We start from the raw sequence: 20091 nt of genomic DNA, 5'->3' as shown, positions 1-20091 counted from the left end.
GAAGCTGTTAAACTTTTTTTTAAGGATTCTTAGATAAATAGAAATGAAAAATAAAGAAATAAAAAATATAAATCATAAGATTATGAATATCTTTAATGTCATGTTTGGTAATTTTAAAGCATCCTTGCTGAATAGAAGTATATATTTCTTAAAAAAAAAAAGATCTTATTGACCCAAGAGTGATTAACACAAACTTTCTGCTCGTGAATGAATATGGCCTATGTGTTACCCAATAATACACAATAAAAAACTTCGGTTTATCATAAGTATTATTCTGAGAGACTAAAGAGTAGCCCTGTCTACTGCAGCACAGGATGAACAGGGCCAGTTTGTGATCAGAAGTGTCTCAATTGTACCAAATATACTGAATAACTTCCAGTAATAATTACCTTCAAAACCCATTTGAACACCTCATGAAAAAGACTCTCAACACAATTCAGAGATTTCATTACAAAACAAATCACTTAAAAAGACACTGATACAGCAAGGTAGAAGAAATGTGATTTTAAGCTAGTGCAATGACATGAATCACCAGCAAGCAAATAATGTGTTACAAAAATAACAAAAAAATAAATAATTATATCAGCCTATACAGTCGAGATTTACAAGGGCTAGTTTGGGGCTCAGAACATCTCTGAATCTGTGATTTCGGCATGCTTTAACATTAAATCCATTGATCTTCAGTCTGTTCTTCAAAAATATTATTAATAGGACACTTTTATTACCTGCTTTCAAGATCTGACTCTAAACTTAACAGTCCACAATAACTTAAATACAGTTTGGTACAGGAAAAATACATGGCTATGTAAGGCATCAAAGCAGAACACGGACTCATTGGAATACAGTCCCAGAGTGTCTGTGAACCAATCAAAAACCATTCAATCAATTTTCGAAAAAGCAACTCGGTCTAAATGAATGATTTTGAGCTTGAGATGTCTGTTCTATTAAATGGCTTCAAGTAGTCATTAAAGTTTCGTTGCATGACGGGCGGGTGTCATGATGTCATCGCGGGAGTACATGTCCAGTCCGTTTCTTGTGTACACGGAGAGCTCATCTGTGCTCCCGACACCGTTGTTGATCTCTGAGGGATGAAAGAGCACGAACATCATTAGCCAGAGTTTCACAGGGCAGATTTCTCCACTAGAGGGAGATGTTGGAGTCTGTATTTAAATGAACAAACTTTCACAGAGCCTACCAGAAGACTTTTGAGCCATGTTATACACACTTTAGTGCTGTAAAAATTAATTGCGATTAATAGCATTCAAAATAAAAGTTTTTGCTTACAAAATATATGTACTGTGTATATTATTGATGTATATATAAATACACAAAATTTAATTTTCTAAATATAAACATGTGTCTTAATTTATATTATATATAAATATTTTATATAGACAGACTAAATATACAGTACACGGTACACACGCATATATTATGTAAACAAAAACTTTTTTTTTATGCGATTAATTGCTTGCCAGCATTATATATATATATATATATATATATATATATATATATATATATATATATACACACACACACACACACACACACACACACACACACACACACACGCACACACACATGTTGGTATATGTGGTTTATGGGGACTCTCCATAGGCGTAATGGGTTTTATTCTGTACAAACTGTATTTTCTATTGCCCTACCCCAACCCTACACCTAAACCTAACCCTCACAGGAAACTTTGTGCATTTTTGGATTTTCAAAATAACTAATTCTGTATAATTTATAAGCGTTTTGAATTACGGGGACACTAAAAATGTCCTCATTAACCACATAAACAAGCTCACACACACACACCAAAATTTATTCAGACATCTTCAACATTTCACACGTTATCACAGTTTAGTCACTATAGTTGAAAAAAAAAAAATGTTTAATCAATTTTACTGATAGTCCACTGTATGAAGAATATGTAACAGTTTATTTATTTTGCTATGCATTGCTCACTTACATAAATGAACTATAGAGTCCTGCACACACTAGTAGAAAAATATCAAAAGTTATATCTGGTAATAAATAAATAAAATATATAATAATAATACGTAAATAAAAGTTTCTTATCTGTCCATGATACCTAATGCATTAACTAATGTTTAACCTTGTTGTATAATGTGAACCATATGCAGATATGAATACAGATATTGAACGTGCATTACCAGGGGGTGATGTGCCAAAGCCATATGCAGAGGTCACAGTGAGTTAAATCGTTCTGTGGCTTTATTAACCACACAGCTGTGTGCTCATGAGTCTCACCTGAGAAGATCAGTTTCTCCTTCATGAGGTTGACGTCACGACTCGGCCGACGTGCTACAGCGCTGAGCATGATCTGCTCCGGGTTGTAGCTGCGCATGCCACTCATCTTCCACCTGAGGAAAAAGATGAAAACACACCGTCGCCAAAACACAAATCAGAGGGTCTGAAAGTGCCATAAAATTCTGGTCATTATATTGAATCGGAGTATCACATCCTGACATATTTGATGAGATGAAGAAACAAAACAAAAAAAAAACAGTCAAAGAAATTCTGTCCCTAAAATACTCATCCTCATTACCTGATCAGGTGATAGCTGAGCAATTTCAGTGAGCAGCAGAGGACAGGTACATGCAAAGAGCAGAGGACAGCGAGAAAACGGAGGGAAAGTAGAGATTGCCCAGAAAAAAAGAGCAGAGCCATGAGTTGAAAAGCGCCCAGCCATCCAGCAGATATATAGCAAGCATGCTAACTACAAAACAACCTAACATTAATGCCAATGACTGCGCTGCAAATCAAACAGGCTTCCGTGCAAATGAAATAGTCGTATAGATTAAAGCCATTACCGACACAGCAAAAAAGCTTCAAGTATTAAAAAGTATTGAGAAACAACTTGAAGGACATAATAAAAGAGATGCACTTACTTCTGAAATACGAAGATGCCGATGACAATCGCCACAGAGATTATATCTGAAGTGATCCATATCAGGCCATATTCATCTGCACTCTACACACGTTAAAGCAGCATTTAGCCATTAGACAGCCATAAAAATATTGAAAATCCCACACCAGAATCCCAATCAAATAAAATTTAAATCTGTATAAAACTGTTTTAATTAATAAGAATATGATATATATATATACACACACACACACACACACACACACAGTATATATAATGTCTAATGTGTCTAAATATTTAGCATAAAGGTACCATTTCCAAATAATTTTTTGAAGTATTTCAAAGCTTTTGCCCACAATCCCTTGCGCTACAGGTTTTAGTGATGCACACATATGCAACCATTTGCAACATTATTTCTCAATACTGATCTTGCATCATTTATAAAGCATGTAATGTAAAATCTACAGTATCCAGTGGAATGGAAAGTAGAATGTATAGGGCCAAGATTCACTACATCCACCGTGGATGATGACAGCATAATCAAATTAGCCATTAAAAGAATATTTGCCAAAGTGTAGGACTCCATGAATGACAAGCGTTCCAAATCTGTGGAAAACTGGCCTGTGTTCTTGAATGTGGCCAGCACTTTTCGTACGTAATAGGAGTGTGTGAACTGGGATTCAGCCAGAGAGAGATCAGTACCATGATCCAGACAGGACTAGGCACTTTCTTCAGAATGTGTGGGGCATCAGAAGAGACGGACTGAACCCCGCTGCACCACATGAGCGAATAGAGCCACGGCTCGTTCACCGGATACACGTTTACACTCACATTACTGCCAGAGAACTGCCTGCTCACGACACACACATATACACAGAGGAAGTTTGTTTAGTAAAAGTATTGCAGAACTAAACCTCTTCCCTACTTTCATATTAACGAAACAATAAAACTGATTGCATGTATGTACTGCATGTATCTATAGAGCAAAAAGATGTAAACATACATTAAAATGTATATTGTATAACTATATAAATCATAATGCATTGTGATATCATAGTAATAAAAAGAACAATAAAAATGTGTTCTCAAAACATTACACAGACCCAGCCTAAGTATCTAAATGCATGTATTAAAATGGATTAAAAATGTGTTACATCTACACCATTTACACCAAGATAATACAATATTTCCAATAGCTGTATCCCATTTGATAACTCCATATTAACATTTTAATACACTGTGATTTAATCATAATGGCAATAGCTGTATGGTTATACATCTGATGTTAGATTTCACTGCAAAATGCTTTCAGTATGATATTTAATACAGACTGAGAAAGGCCGATGTGTGCTGACGTTCTGTGTGTGTGTGTGTGTGTGTGTGTGTGTGTACCTGATATCCTGAGCTCTGGCCTGGCTGTAGTGCAGGGTCAGAGTACTGATCCCTCTTTCTTTCAGCTCAGCCACAGGAAGTTTCTCATCTGACGTCTGCTGAAGGAGAGGAACCGCTGCACGCACCTTCTTCCTGTACCAGTCAGGCGTCCACATCACCTACACACACACACACACACACACACACACACACACACACACACACACACACACACACACACACACAGTAGCTGATTATGTTCTTTTCTAATCTCAGAAGCTTATATCTGGATATTTAAGATTTACACTAAATGTTAAAACATACAGTACTGACAAAATAAGACAACAAACTATATAATTTTAAATAAATAAATATCTGTAAATAATTAATTTAGGAATGGTAAAATTTGGATGGTAATCCTGCACATCAGTTGATTCATTTCAAGTTCAAGTTTCCCTTTTCCCTTACAGACATTTTTAAATGAAGCTCACAGTAATCTGAATACAGTTTGCACTTACCTGCATATCTTCTGGGATTGCCCAGATGTCTCTAATCTTTGGTTCTGAGTCGCAGTTTTCTTAAGGATATTTTAGAGTTCCCAGTCCCTAAACTGCTTACCTTAGTTTTATTTAATGATGCCTCATCTTTTATTATTTGCACTAATATGGCTTCTAAGTAAGTTATATTTGCAGGTTTAACTGCAGTAAAAAAATAAAAAATATATATATAATGCACTCTTGGTTTTCTCCTGGACCCCCTTCAATAAAAGAATGATAGAATTATTTCAGAAATATTGCTCTTTTAGAGAGATCATTGGCTGTCATTCATAAAGCACAAAGTTCATTTCTGGATGTTGGATAAAGTTATTGTTGCACTGTTGAAAACCCGTGTTTGTTTTATGTACTTGAGGACACATATATACTACTTGGCATATAACAAAATAAAGTGTACATTTTGTGATAAAATCAAATGAAAAGTTGATCACAAAAAAATATTTATTAAAAATGACTTGTGGCTAATGAAATTATTTTCTACTCTAAACTTCTTAGGAATATTTTTCTCAATATTTAAGACTTTTACAATACGACATTATACTTTTATATGTAATTAAATATTATAATACACATCATTTATTTGAAACTGGTTCTTATAAAGTAGCTGATAAAGGCCTTTTCTAATGTTTGATTTTTTATTAAGAATATTATCTCAAAATGTACGGTTTAGACAGAATAAGTAACAACACAAGTAAGCATTTATTTGGAGTGTAAAGTAGCAGATTAAGTTATTTTTTAACTTTAGAAGCTTATCAGAATATTTTAGAATGAATAATAAGACACGTTCTCACCTGTTCTGGTAGGATGCTGGATCTCTGAATCACCTTCAGTGCATCACTGACCCAGAGCTGATGCCGGGGATGATGGGATGGAGGCCGCCGCAGGCTGAAAATCACTGAGCGGTTCGCTCTAGCAGCCAGACGCAGCAGCTCCGCTAGGCTACACACCGTCTGATTGGCCGTGCGGTTGCGATCTTTTCCCGACATGTACTGCACTGTCCAGTATGGATCATCCTGAAGGACAAACAACCTCAAAATCTTTAGTAATTGTGAAGGTGGACAATAAGAAATACAAAAGAAATCAAATGCAATACCCTGAGGAACCAAAGTCCAGCATTTAGACTGCGAATCTCTGTCCAGTTAAAGAACGAGGCATCGTGGTCCTGACGGGACGGAAACAGTTTGTCCACATTGGTGGTCCTGCGGAGTGTGCGGTCCCTCATCAAAAAAGGCACTCCATCCAGACTGAAGCGAAAAAAGCATACTAAGTTACCGAGAGCCAATTAGAGTTGTTGCTATTCCTTTCTTCACATTTAACTGAAAATAAAATAAATACAAGATTACGCTTTGTTTAGAAAGGTATGAGAGGTAGGTTTCACACAAAAAAGATAAAAGGATACCTGATGGTAACCTCTGCTTCCAGGGCAGTGACCTTCTGTTGCAGTGCTTTACTGAAGGACATGATGGTGTGTTCTGGAGCGAGCTGAGAGAAAGAGGAAGTGTGTAGTCGGAGTTACTATCTTACTATCAAACCGCTTTAAGCTCCATTGTACAATCAGCTTAATGTTTAGACAAAGTGTAAGTGTTGATCTCTACAGCAGGGGCACACAATCCTTCCAGCAAACTTCAGAAAGAAACCTGGATTCCACAGACGAACCATGTCACAGGAACTGAGTTCAAATATGGCCGATGTTCCAGCCTGGAAAACCAGGATTATGAAACTCACCATTGGAGCTCCACGACGGCCAATGACAGCGGGACGAGGACCGAGCTTGGACCGGTCTATGATGCAGGGAGATGAGATGAAGAGGGGAACCAGATAGAGAACCAGGAGAAGGCTCACATAAATCACCAGCGTTACAACTTGGAATCCTGGATACACACACAAAAATAGATGTCAAAATGTAAACACACCTGTTCAAAGGTTTGGGGTGGGTAAATCTCATAAGCTTTCCAAGGCTGCATTTACTAAATAAAGTGAAAACAGTTATAATATTATGAAGTCTTCAGTGTGACATGATCTTTCAGAAATCATTCTAATATACTGCTCAACAAACATTTCTTATTATTATCAATGTTGAAAACAGTTCTAGAAAATTCAAAAGAACAGCTTTTGTCATTTCCAAACTTTTGAATGGTAATCTACATATATTTCAAATTCAAGTAGGTGAGGGGTCAGCCAGGCTTCGACCTAAACTGCCATTTCCCCTCACATTACGTTTCAACTCACTTGATCTTTCCACGCGGACCACCTGACCAGCGATGACCCAACCTAATGCTGTGACCACAGATAAAGCCACGATGTGTAGGAACGGCCCTGTGAACTACAACAAATCAATGATCACATCAGGACAGAGCCTAAATTATTTGAGAAGAAAGACCTCAAGGCACTGGGCAGCAATATGCTGATGAGACTGATCCAACCTGCAGAGAAATGATGACAATGTCCCATTCATCCTGCCAGAAATCATCAATGGACACCAGTCCTGCTATGGTGGTGAGCAGAATAGCCAGGACTACAATCTGTGCAAAATAAAGCTTGTTATGATGTACATGAATAACCCCAGTCTAGCTAAAGGCTTAAATAGATGTATAAACTCATCTCACCTTATGGATCCAGTACAAGTTAAGCTGCTGTCCCAGTACAATGTGACAAAGTGCAAGAATCTGAAAAAAAAAAAAAAAAAAAAATAATAATAATAATAATAATAATAATAATAATATTAAATATTATTATAATATTTATTATATTTATTTTAAATATAAAATAAAATAAATTAAAATACATAAAAATGAATAAAAGTAATTAAAAAAAAAACATTTATCTGATGCTCTTACTCACTTATATAGGTATTATATAAGATTTTCTACATAATAATAACAATAATAATTTTCAATAAAAATAAAATAAAAAACCATACACACTCACAAGCGTGTATATGTAATTAAGGCTGCAAGGGTGATGTTTTGAACTACCAAGCAGTCAGTAATGGTTTCACCATGTAAATGCAACAATTAACATGCCATAAAAAGTTAAAACCACTGCTTACTTTCTGTGTCACATGTGCATGTGTTAAGAATGCTCACCATTAAAAATGCAGTGTAAGTGAATCCTGTGAGTGTTGTGGTGAGAATAGGGACTGTGCCATCCTTCCAAACGGCTGAACGATTATATAACAACCTGCCAGAGAAACAAACACCATCAACAGAAGGGAAAAAAAACAGAGCATGCTTAGCACATGATGTTTTCCAAAGCTTAGTGTATAAAATTAATTCAGAAACCTGTTAAGAAATCCATGTTTATGAAAAGAACTAAGAGTAAACCTCGCAATCAAACTAGTAAACTCATAAAACATGCTGTAGTAATGAAATGTGCAATCATGGCTTGATGTCAGCTTCGTGGTGGAGACACACAGCAGGGATCAGAGTTAATGACCTGCTGATGTCAATCCTAAAACAGCAGGTTCCTCCAAACATCAGGCTGAACTCACCAGTTGAACTCGTTGTAGTCATTATGAGCCACCAACCAGAAGTATGACCAGACGAGGAGAAGGAGAAAGGAACAGCAGAGGAGGAAGAACCATGAACATTCCCACTGAAAAACAAAAACCGGATATAAGCACGCATGCCTTCCAGACAGACTTATGTACATTTGTTCATTTAGCAGATGCTTTTATCCAAAGCTTGTGAGGAACACAACAAGACAGACATGGCAGACTGACAAACAGGGCATTAATCGATCATCCAGCCTGTCTGTGATTTTTTTCACAACTTATTTTTTATTTATATGTTCCAAATTGGGACATTTAATACCCGTCTTTATATCATTTACAACATGTTCACATCTGGACTCAGCACTCATTTAATCACATATCATGTGTGGCAGGGGATATAAAAGGCCACTGAGATCAAATACAGAGCTTTAAAGATGCCTTAAAGTTGTAAAGAGCATGATAGAATGTGAGCTTTAGTAACTAATAAGTTTATGAACAAAATGACAGGAATTTAATTAAATTCCTTCACCATAGAAACCACGCAGCGTTCAATAGAGAATTACAGCAGCAATGGAACATTTTCAGCACAGCGGGATCATTCTGAGAGAGAGAGAGAGAGAGAGAGAGAGAGAGAGAGAGAGAAAGATTGCATGGCACTAAAGCATGTTTCCTAGGAGACCATGCAGTGTCGTTGGTGGAGATCGAGAGGGCGGAGGTTTATTGCTGTTCACAGGAGTTAAAAGGTGATGTAATAAACTTGTTTCGGCTCACCTGATGCTAATACTGAAAAGCGTTACTTAAAACAATATATATTCTTTCTTTCTTTTCTTTTTAACGCCATACCAGCTTCTAAGGCTATATTCATGGCGAGAATAAAGTACAATCAATCAAAGGAAGACTATAAAAGATGTTTAACATTTATTTCCTCTAGAAATCTTAGGACCATGTTCGGATTCACTTGATTAAAATTTTTTCCAAAAGTATCAACGGAATAAAAAAGGTTTCTCACAGGGGCAAACAATATATATTTATAAATAAACAATAACAATACAATTCTCCCTGATGTGTGTGTTAAATGACATGAGCACACATGCTTGTTAGTAGGAAAACCATCAATGCCTGAAACTAATCTCATAGGATTCCTAAATCGATTGTCGTTTAAATTAATCAATTAATTGATTAGTCGTTAACCATAATGCTGCAAAATGCATCAATTGCAGGCAGCAGTCACTGCCATGACAGGATGTGCTACCCCCCCCCCCCCACACACAAAACGCTTTCTCGCTTGAATGAATGGTGTTTTAGACTGAATAAAATGCTAGTAGCAGGATTATAAAATGAATAGATGTCATTATGATCATTTCATAAAATGAAGAGAGCGCGCCATATGCTTGAGATCAATTTGCTGACTTTCCCATCCCGCACGGAGACCGCTGAATGAGCCTCTTTAAATGGTTTTGTGGTGCTCGTTGTTGTATTTTAAAACACAACTGCAATGTTTTCAGCTGACATTATGCCATTTAAAATAAAATGATCCCAAACACTTTCATCAGCGCTGTTGCAGCAAAACACACTGTTGCTCACATTAAATTGATCTTGCTGGATTCTTTTCTGGAAAATGTCAGATTTTGAATGTTTGCGTTCAGGTAGGCCTAGCCTATTTGATTTTAAAAATCTGACACAGTGCCGGTCCGAAGGGTTGTGGGGCCCTAGGCGAGATAAAGAAATTGAGCCCACTGGTGTAAAAACTGTGAGAAGAAGTCACAAAAAGACAATTTCAATATTTAAGTGTATACATTTTTATTACCTGTAACATATTCAACATGAAATACATGTGTAAAAATATTTAATCAGATTCAAATAAGTTTGCAAGTACTGCAAAGTATTGTCAAACATTGCAACTAAAAGCGCAAGTGTGTTTGAGAAATTAAACTAAATAGATATACTTCAAATTTATATAGTTCTATGAACTAGTTCTATCAACATGTTTTTTAAGTATTGTCCACCTTTGAGGAGCTGCTGAGAAAAGGCAGTAGATTTTTGGAGGCATCCAAAATAATTGTTGGATACTGTACAGCGGAGGACATATTTCACTGTTCTGTTCATTCATTCTGCACAGCTGACAGCTGCTAATCCCTCAATCCAATCAGCTCCTCCTAATTATAGAGTGGGCGGAGCCAGAAGTAATGACATAAAAAAAGACAGCTGAGTCTTTTTGAGTCTGATGAGTTTGCTCTGTCAAAAGAGGTATTTTGGATAAAGTTGTGGACAGGCACAAGTCAAGAGATGTACAAAAAAAAAATCAAAGGCTTTATCAATGCCTAGAAGCACGGTGAAGTCTATTATTAAGAAGTGGAAGGTATTTGGTACAACACAGACCCTCCCTGGATCAGGACGTCTTTCCAAATTGGATGAAAGAGCCAGGAGGAAACTGGTCTGAGAGGCCTACAGCAACTCTGAAGCAGTCGCAGGAATTTATGAAAAGGGTGGTCATTGTGTGCATGTGACAACAATATCACAAATTCTTCACAAATGTGACTAGTATGGGAGGGTTGCAAGAAAAAAAGTCACTCCTCAAAAAGACCACATGCAGACACGACTGAGCTTTGCCAAAACCCACCTTGGAGATTCTGAGGCAAATATGAGACTAAAATTGTATTTAGCCACAGGAGGAAAATCTACTGCCCTGCGCCTGACAGTTGTCGAAGGGAAGAAGTTTTACCTTCAAACATGAAAATGACCCAAAGAACATAGCAAAACTGAGATCACAGTGGTTGAAGGAGAAAAAGGTGAATGTGCATGCATGGCTTAGACAGAGCTCAGACTTAAACTCCACTGAAAATCTGTGGAATGACTTGAAGACAGCAGTCCACAAATAGTCACCATCAATCTTAAATGAACTTGAGCAGTTCTTCAAAGAAAAGTGGACAAATATCACAAAGTTTAGATGTGCAACCACAACAGCAAAAGGTGGTTCAACAAAATACTGAAACAAGGGGATGATCCTTTTTCCAACTCAGTGATTATCTTTTTTCTATACCCACTGTACACTTAAGCTTGATACCCTATGAATATTAGAGGACCGTAGGTAAAGATTAGATAAGGGTTGATTTTCAATGTGACTGTGGCTCATTTCAGGTCATAACATTTGATCACTGGGCTGAAATGGATGTGTGGTTAAAATAACAGGCTTTAGCTGCTTGATTAATTTTACAAAATAAGCTCAGTATCCAGTTTGGCGTCACAAGACATTGAACGGACAAGTCAAAGAGAGACAGAGAGACCTTACTAAGCCTTTCACTGTGTTGTATACAGATTGGAATTGACCTACAACACGTCCTCCAGGGAATCTGAAACTCTGGCTTGAGTTTCTCCCTGTCTGACAGAGACATTCAGACAGCAGAGGGGAAAGCGCCAGGCACTGACAGAAATTTCTATAGAAAAGCACCGGTATCATCAAAGTAGTTCCATAACTATGATCCAGAGGTGTGGGAATCATAGATGACAACTGACACTTTTCTAAGCTCCGCCTGCTTGGTTATTATTGGCAACTCATTCAATCTTTACACATCTTCCCATCAAAATGGCTATCCATCACACTATTGTTACATGGGCTGGAATAAAGTTTGATAACGCAAAGGATTTCTTTATTAGTTTTTTTTTATTTAAATTATTTATTTCTTTAAAAGAAACTGTTAAACTGCATCATAACTACAAACCAAAATCTAATCTTTATTCGGTCTTCATGTAGTTAGAATAGCTTCTCCAACAAAGGATGATGCTGTGGTTACCTTGGAGCTGTCGTCATGGGAGCGCTGGTACCGTTTCCAGCGGAAGCCGTAGATCCCGGTCAGACAGGACAAACACAGCTGTCTCTCATACACCTGTAACGGTTGGTGTTTCACCATAGTCAGGCCAAAGCTGATCCGCAGACATCCCACTCACACACTCCAGACCTGCAGGAACGAGACGCATCTGTAAGAAATGACATCAGGCCTATCCTGTCTTCAACTAAATTACACTGTTGGTGTTGATATCGCATTTAAAACCTTGAGGATTTAGCCATTTAGCTGTGTCTGGGAAACTTGCCTTAGGGAAACATACTAGAGAAAATTCTACAGCCTCAGATATGTCAGTAATAACTGCGGTAATAATCTGTGGGTCAACAGTAATGTCAGTTCACAATGCCATTTTACCCCGACTGAAATACAAAGTAAAAAAATCTTTTCATAATCACAGCATCATGGGTTATACAGGAAATAATATCAAACTGCAACTGAATGCAACGGCAACACCACTGTCAGCATTTAACAAATAAACAAAATGAAGACTAATTAGCAAAACTGTATGTAGACTTTCTGCTTATATTCGTCATACAAGTAATTCCAAAATGAAGAACACGCAGTCATGCCACCAACCTGGCCAAACAGATAAGATTTAGCTGGATCACGGACATTTCTTGCCAGTTTGTGGAGTAATTTGCATCTGATGGTCAGTGAACAGCCCTTCTGAGGTTGAGAGCAGGTCCTACAGGACTCTGTGTGACAGCAGCTCTTTGATTATAAGCTGTGAGACACACACACAATTCCAGATTTTACAGAATCAGATATTCAAATGTGACCCGACAGAGTCAAAGCGGCCTTCTCTGTCAGTCTACAGGTCACCATAGTCCCAAAGTTCAGCTCAGCAGAATGTCGATCAAAAACATTAAAGCCTGGTTGAAGAACAATTTGAAAAAAAAGTGTACTGATAGTCAAACGTTTCTTTAACTACGTCTTCTTATTCCAAATGTGTCCAGTGGTCTTAGGGCTGATGAATGTCAAAATGATAGAGATGGCCGATCAAAGAAATTTGGACGACACTGTTAACATGAATTTACAAAGAATGCTTCAGTTTTAGCAGATTGCAAAAAGTAACACGTAAGTAGCTAAATATGAAATATCTGACAACAGTTTTACAATAGAAATTTAATTCCTTACATTTATATAGCGCTTTTCTAGACACTCAAAGTGCTTACATAGTCAGGGGGTATCTACCACCAGTGTGCAGCATCCACCTGGATGATGCGACGGCAGCCATAGTGCGCCAGAACGCCCACCACACACCAGCTTACCGGTGGAGAGGAGACGGACTGATGAAGCCAATCAGCGGATATGGGGATTGTTAGGAGGCCATGATGGTCAGAGGCCAATGGGCGAATTGAGCCAGGATGCCGAGGTCACACCTCTACTCTTTTCGAAAGACATCCTGGGATTTTTAATGACCACAGAGAGTCAGGACCTCGGTTTAACATCGGAAATGTTGAAAGACTGACAATAATACGTACTGTAGTCGTGAAAACTTTTTAGTAAAATGTCACTCTCTAATTCAAAAGCATAGACTGTCATTTACATGATTCATGTAATGAATAACCAAATGTGACAGGACAAGAAACATTAACAGAGCCATTTTTGGCTCTTATGTATACAATAGAGAGGATAACGTAAATGTAAATGCAATTATTTTATTGTTCTTTGTTTACCTTTATTCTCTTAAATCCATTTAAATCCTATAATTATGTTATTTAATAAACAAATAAAAGACTTGGTTATTTTAATTTATTTAAAAGGCATAATTGATTTCTAGTGCATAATACATAAAACCACAAACCCATAAGTCAACCACTGACCCAGCATTCCCACACCAGATGCTCCAATGAAAAACAACAGATCTCAATGACAGTAATTAAAGAGGGCTATCAAGACGCAGCCGGCACAGATTTGATCTTTGTCCACCAGAAGCACCCACTCAGACAGATTAGCATATCATTAACATCTTCTAAAACCCACCTCACATACACAAACAAGCCACTACGAGTCTTCATTAGTCATTTCCTCAAAAATCCTGCTTCATATTCTACAATAATCATATTCCTTTGACTCATTCAGAACAGACATTAACATATGAACCCTCACAAGCCATCTTATAACCACGGTTCTAAAAGTCACGATGGCTGTGTTACAAATCATTATGAAAATGCTAAAACGAATGCATGAGAATATGAAAGCATGTGTTACTCTTCTCTACACTTCCAGCTGCATGTCCATAAGATTTAGTGTTTTTTTTTTTATTTAACAAGGTTGCATTAAATTAATCAAAAGTGCTAACAGACACATATATAATGCTACAAACTATTTCTATTTCAAATAAATACGTTTATTGAACTTTCTAGTCATCAAATGTATCAGGGTTTCTACAAAAATATGAATCATCACAACTGTTTTCAACATTAATAATTATTATAAATGTTTCTTAAATAAACCAGAATGATTTCTGAAGGATCATGATGTGACTGAAGACTGGAGTAATGATACTGAAAATTTAGCTTTGCAATAAATTAAGCTTATAATAAATAACAATTTAAAATGTATAATACTTAATCATATTAATAATAATAATAATAATAATAATAATAATTCACAGCATTACTGTTTTTACTGTATTTCTGATCATATGAATGCAACCTTTGTGAGAATATAAGACTTCCAAAAACATCTTTAAAAATCTTACCAATCCCAACATGGACTGTATGGAATATGATTTTTCTTCTTCTCTGTGTTATTATGTCTTCCTATGACACACTCAGAAGCAGCTACATGATTATGGAAGAGCAAAACAGATCCTTCCACCTCAATATTAATATACATTCTTCATAAATCCATTAAAACCGTATCTCTCCGTGTAAACAATGGCAGACACATACAGTACTCGAGCAGAAGAGAGGTAGTGTATAATGTAAGCGTGTGTGTACTCAGCTGTGTTGGTGTGGGCTTCATGCTCCAGCCTGTTTCCATGACACTGAGCTTTCCATGAGTTTTAAAGACTTACAAAAGCCCGAATTCTCTAACATGCTGCTTTGAGCCCTATTCCCGCCAGCTCTAACTGCAGACCCTGTTGCTCTTCCACGGCTGTTGGACTTTCCCGACAGGTACGACTGCCAGAAACAGGAAGCTACCTTTGGTCTGCTTAATTTCCTGCCTCACTACAGACCCTCTCCTCAAGTGACCAGGGGACCAAATTCAATGGACTTTTTCAGCAGCTTTGGGTCTAGAAGTTTATCCCCATTCATTTTCTACATACAGTATTTTAAGCTATAAGCCATTAATCAAGCCAACGTGAACATAAAATTGCTAACTTTGATTTGAAGCAAAAACAAGTGTATGAACAGAAGAATTGCAAAATTCACAACTGAATTAAAAAATCAATATAAAATTACTCACTTTTTTATTAGATTATTTTGTAATTGTATCAAATATCTAATTTTAAATGTCCTGCAACAATTTGAGCTCAATGTTTTTTTTTTTATGTTTTTAAAATGTATTGCAAAATATTCAAATGACTTATGTCATTTGCATTGCTTCGTGTAAGTGGGAGGAAGCTGTTTTGACAGCTAATTCTCTAATTAGTGGACCCAAAAGGAATCACTCTTCAAGATTTCAAGTAATATATATATTTTTTCAAATGGGAATATTAAACAAATTGAAAAGAAGAAATCAAGCTGTCACTTCTAAAGACAAATTTGCTTATTTACGGTTTCTGAGCTCATGGAAGGCTTGACCTGAAAGGTTTTGACAGCAAGGACATTTCACGAGTTCACTACATATAATAAACGGAGTAAAAGTTATGCGTATTTGGCGTGCTGTCCGAGAGGAGGGCTCAGAGAACCCCAATCAGCAAATCAGCATATCAGAATGATTTCTGAAGGATCATGTGACACTGAAGACTGGAGCAATGATGCTGAAAATTCAGCTTTAGCATCACAAACATTAAGTACATTTTAAAATATATCAAAGTAGAAAACAATTATTTTAAACTGTAATATTTCACTATAATACTGTTTGACTGTATTTTTGATAAAATAAATTCAGCCTTGGTGAACCTTAAAAAAAAAAAAAAAAAAAAACTTTCTTCAATACAATTTAAACATCTTACAAACTCCAAATTTCAGTACAAAACTGCAACACTTTCTATTCAACGGTTTGAATTCCTAACATCTGACTGAGACATCCGACCTTGAAAGAACGTTACTTTCAGACATTTTACAGCAGCAGGTGCTCAAACATCCTCATTGTTCCTGGTGGGACTTTACAGAGTAATAAAGGTGTCCACTTTAGAAGCCTTGCCAACCGGATAGGGGAACAGTGAATTATCACCAACATCTCTACTAGTTATCACTTCAGAACAGAAGAATAAACTGGATTTATATGGCAGGGAAATGAGCATCCATTGTATGCGGTACACAATGACAAATAACAACTTATAAAATAATTAAAAAAAATATATGATCATTAGTATACATAACTTTTCTAAATATAATCTAATAATTTCAAAATAAATGTAAATATTTTGGGGCAAAGAAATTGCATATCATTGCACATGATATCTCAATCAAAATATCTCCTTTTGCAAGTTAAGTCATGCAGATTTGGAAAAACATAATAAAGGTTGGACAACAATATGACAACATATATTACAACAACACTTGGGATGCGAAAATACTGTGTTTTCCAAACACAAACAGCTCATTCCTCCAGCGTTCCTCACCTCAGATTTGGAGTCCAGAAACTCTAATTATCCAGCATGACATTAACAAAAAATGAACTCTGTTTCTATTCAAGGACTCATAAATGATTCAAATGTCTGAAAATAGAGAGACATCATCATAGAGATGATAATAGAGAGACTAATCATAGTACAGCTTCTAACAAGACATATTGAAGAACTAGTGAAAAGACTTTGGGAAGTTTCTGTGGGAAATCATCCAATATGTTTGATGGATCCACCACAGGGAGGAGGGTTTCCTTTCCCAGGGATGAAACCAGCCCTTTGTATTCCCACTCCTCTGGTGAGCAAAGACAAGCTCATTTCTCTCTCTTTGTGTACTGCTTTTGTTTTGGCACCTTCTAACCTGCTCTGAGAATCTCATAGTTTGGATGTTAAACATTGGTTGTTGTGGTGAGCTAATAATGACGTTAGATGTCATAACAGGAGCGAAATATGACACATAGACATCATTTGTGCCTCAGCATCACTGCTGACACCAGAATGAAGGTGAACTCAGGCAACAGTCTCTCAGGAGACCTGAAATGATCTACAGTCAGAGCTTTGTTCTGAAGAAGATGAAAGACATCAACATCCAGCACCCTCCATCTGGTGGTTCCCGTCGTTTGCAAAACACTTCCATTTTGTCCAGCTATTAGTCCTTTCACTCTCTGAAGTTTCCTGAGCAGCAGTCTGCACCACTTTCCTCAACATTCAGCCCAAAACCTTGAAGCTCAAGAGAAATGCTCAGCTCTCATGAGATTCTGGCAGCACCATAAACAACTGGAAACCCATAAACCACTGATAATATGAGGAGTAGGCTATCTCAGATGCAAAATTAAAGCCCACCTTTCTTTAACTCAAAGGAACACTTATAATGTGCAGATTCAAGTGGTGATGGTGGAGACCCGGGCCAGTTGTCATGACTATATCTTAATAATCTATGATGTCAAACGTTTGTTTTCAGCACTGATTTTGTATTATGGTGTTAAACTGTTAATTCAAAACCCTTATAAATTAGAATAATTTTGGTGAATTCTGTCCTCCTAAAATATCAATATTTACATAATTGTTTTATAGCTGTTGGGCAAACGTTTAACATCATCAAACAACACTAGCATACATTCAAACAAGAGCTAACTATAACTATAGTAGACTGTATAGGCTAGTCAAGGTGGAACTGAGAAGATGAACGGTGTTCTCAGGACAAGCATTTTTTATAAATGGCAGGTTGAGGCACTTGGAACAAGATGTCACATGGGTTTAGAAATCAAAAATGTATTTTCAGATTCATTCGTTTTTTTTTAATTTAGCTTTTTTTGTTTTCTTCAAATTCACAGGTTTGAATACAATCTTTAAAAAAAAAAATGTTAACAAGTTAGAAATGTATTAATGTGCAAATTACAATATTTGTATTTAAGTTTCCTGCTTTAAAAATGTTTTACTGTTTAAATTTAGCCAAAAACATATGTACATCATTATGTATGAGTATATTATTCAAAACCATGAAATACATAAAAGCGCCATAGTATTGCCATCTAATATTGAACAGTCATACTATTTTTGTAAGTGAACTCAGATTAAAAGAAGTTTCAGATAAACCAAACGTGGCTTCATTTACTTATATATTATATGTTGTTACAAAAACATAATATAGACATGCAAATGACAAACTGTACACGTACTACATATACATGTGATAGTAAACATGTTTAAGTAGGCTATAGGCTACTGATCCAGACTCACCTTCTCGACGACAAGGTGATCAGCGCAGGTCCTTGAGTTATTTTTCTCCAGGTTTCTCCTCTTAAACTTGTGTTGTACTTTTTCTTTCTCTTTCTCTATATTATAAACAGACATCAAGCACTCTCAATTTATCAAGGTATATGATATTATTGCAATTAAACTACATTCAAGTTTAGTCAGTGCGCGGCGTTTCAAATTCAGTCTGCCTGACACGATCACCGACGAGGTGGTTTATATGAATTATTCCAAAATAACGTGTTTTCACGTTGTGTTTGGAGGATTGTGATTCACCGAAGACACTCAGAGAGTAAATCCATCCGAGCCTAAAGCCCGTGGGAGGAGCTGAGGAGCTGCGCGTCTCCGCGTCTCCTCCTCTTCCCCCTCCTCTTTATCAAGCGTCATCAGCGCGCTCCCAGTAATTAACAACCTTAACAACCCACTGTATTCGTGATTAGTGTAACCTGTATTAAAGTTCATGTTAATTAAGTTTAAAACTTAGTTTCTTAAGTTAAAAAGAAAAATAAAAGTAAAAGAATTTCTCAACCAAGAAAACAACTTAGTAACTCGAATCTTTTGAATTCACTGTTACTAAAACGATTCATTAAATAATTCGTTTTGTGGTGCTGACTTTCTGCATGTTAAAGTATGTCATTATTTCTCCAGCAGGTGCATATTGACAAGTGAGTGTTATTGAGTCATGGATTCATTCAACCAACTGATTCAGTCGACATCTGAATCTGTATTATTATTTAATATTTAAAAAATGAGATTCTACACAGATAAGCCAAGTCAAAAGTTTAAAGGCATATTTCAATAAAACTCACCCTCAAGTCATTCTATATGTCAATATGTCTTTCTTCTTTCAGAATACAATATATATAACAACAAGTTAGATTAAAAAAAATGTCCTGGCTGTTACTTTATAATGACAGTGAATGGGGGTTGAGATTTTGAAGCCCAGAAAAGTGCATCCATCCATCATAAGAACTACTCCACATGGCTCTGGGGGTTTAAAAAAGGCCTTCTGAAGCAAATTGATGCATTTGTGTAAGAAAAATGTCCATATTTAAAACTTTATAAACTGTAATCTCTAGCTTCCACGAACTGTCATACAGGCGTTCACAGAAACTTGAGTTCAAATTAAACAAATCTAGGTTTTCATGAGACTAGCATATTCCTTATCCCTTATCCCTACGTCCTACATCATTCACTGGAACACCGCTCTCTAGTGAATGCTTGTAGAACAGTAAGTGGAAACTAGACATTAAAGTTTATGAAGTTTTAAATATGGATATTTACACAAATGCATATATTCACTTCAGAAGGCCTTTATTAAACCCCCAGAGCCGTATGGAGTACTTTTTATGATGGATGGATGCACTTTTTTTTTTTTTTTTTTTTAAATATAACTCCAAATGTATTCTTTAAATATGTAAATGTAAATCATAAAC

General features: G+C 36.4%; 1 protein-coding gene across 4 annotated transcripts; it reads right to left on the bottom strand.

The window, feature by feature from the left end:
- Positions 1–432: 432 nt before the first annotated feature.
- On the bottom strand, positions 433–19025 carry LOC128020966 (glycerophosphodiester phosphodiesterase domain-containing protein 5). 4 transcript variants are annotated; one of them, XM_052607804.1, is made up of 18 exons: positions 18852–19004; positions 18641–18735; positions 12106–12270; positions 8312–8415; positions 7908–8001; positions 7428–7487; positions 7245–7343; positions 7051–7144; positions 6547–6692; positions 6221–6303; positions 5915–6065; positions 5613–5834; positions 4289–4446; positions 3518–3746; positions 2919–3001; positions 2576–2590; positions 2278–2390; positions 433–1081 (listed from the first exon to the last, which is right to left on the bottom strand). In XM_052607804.1, exons 3-18 carry the CDS (start codon positions 12220–12222, stop codon positions 966–968), a joined length of 1884 nt encoding a protein of 627 aa, XP_052463764.1. In that variant the 5' UTR covers positions 12223–12270; positions 18641–18735; positions 18852–19004; the 3' UTR covers positions 433–965. The 4 variants fall into 4 exon arrangements, with proteins under 4 accessions (XP_052463764.1, XP_052463766.1, XP_052463767.1 ...); XM_052607806.1 differs by having other exon boundaries at positions 3599–3746; positions 18641–19004; XM_052607807.1 differs by lacking the exon at positions 2576–2590 and having other exon boundaries at positions 3599–3746; positions 18641–19025.
- Positions 19026–20091: the final 1066 nt, after the last annotated feature.

This window comes from Carassius gibelio, chromosome A10, assembly GCF_023724105.1.
Source record: "Carassius gibelio isolate Cgi1373 ecotype wild population from Czech Republic chromosome A10, carGib1.2-hapl.c, whole genome shotgun sequence".
In the NCBI taxonomy this organism is placed as follows: Eukaryota; Metazoa; Chordata; class Actinopteri; order Cypriniformes; family Cyprinidae; genus Carassius; species Carassius gibelio.
Note: the sequence above shows the minus strand (reverse complement) of the source record. Positions and strands in the feature narration are given on the sequence as shown.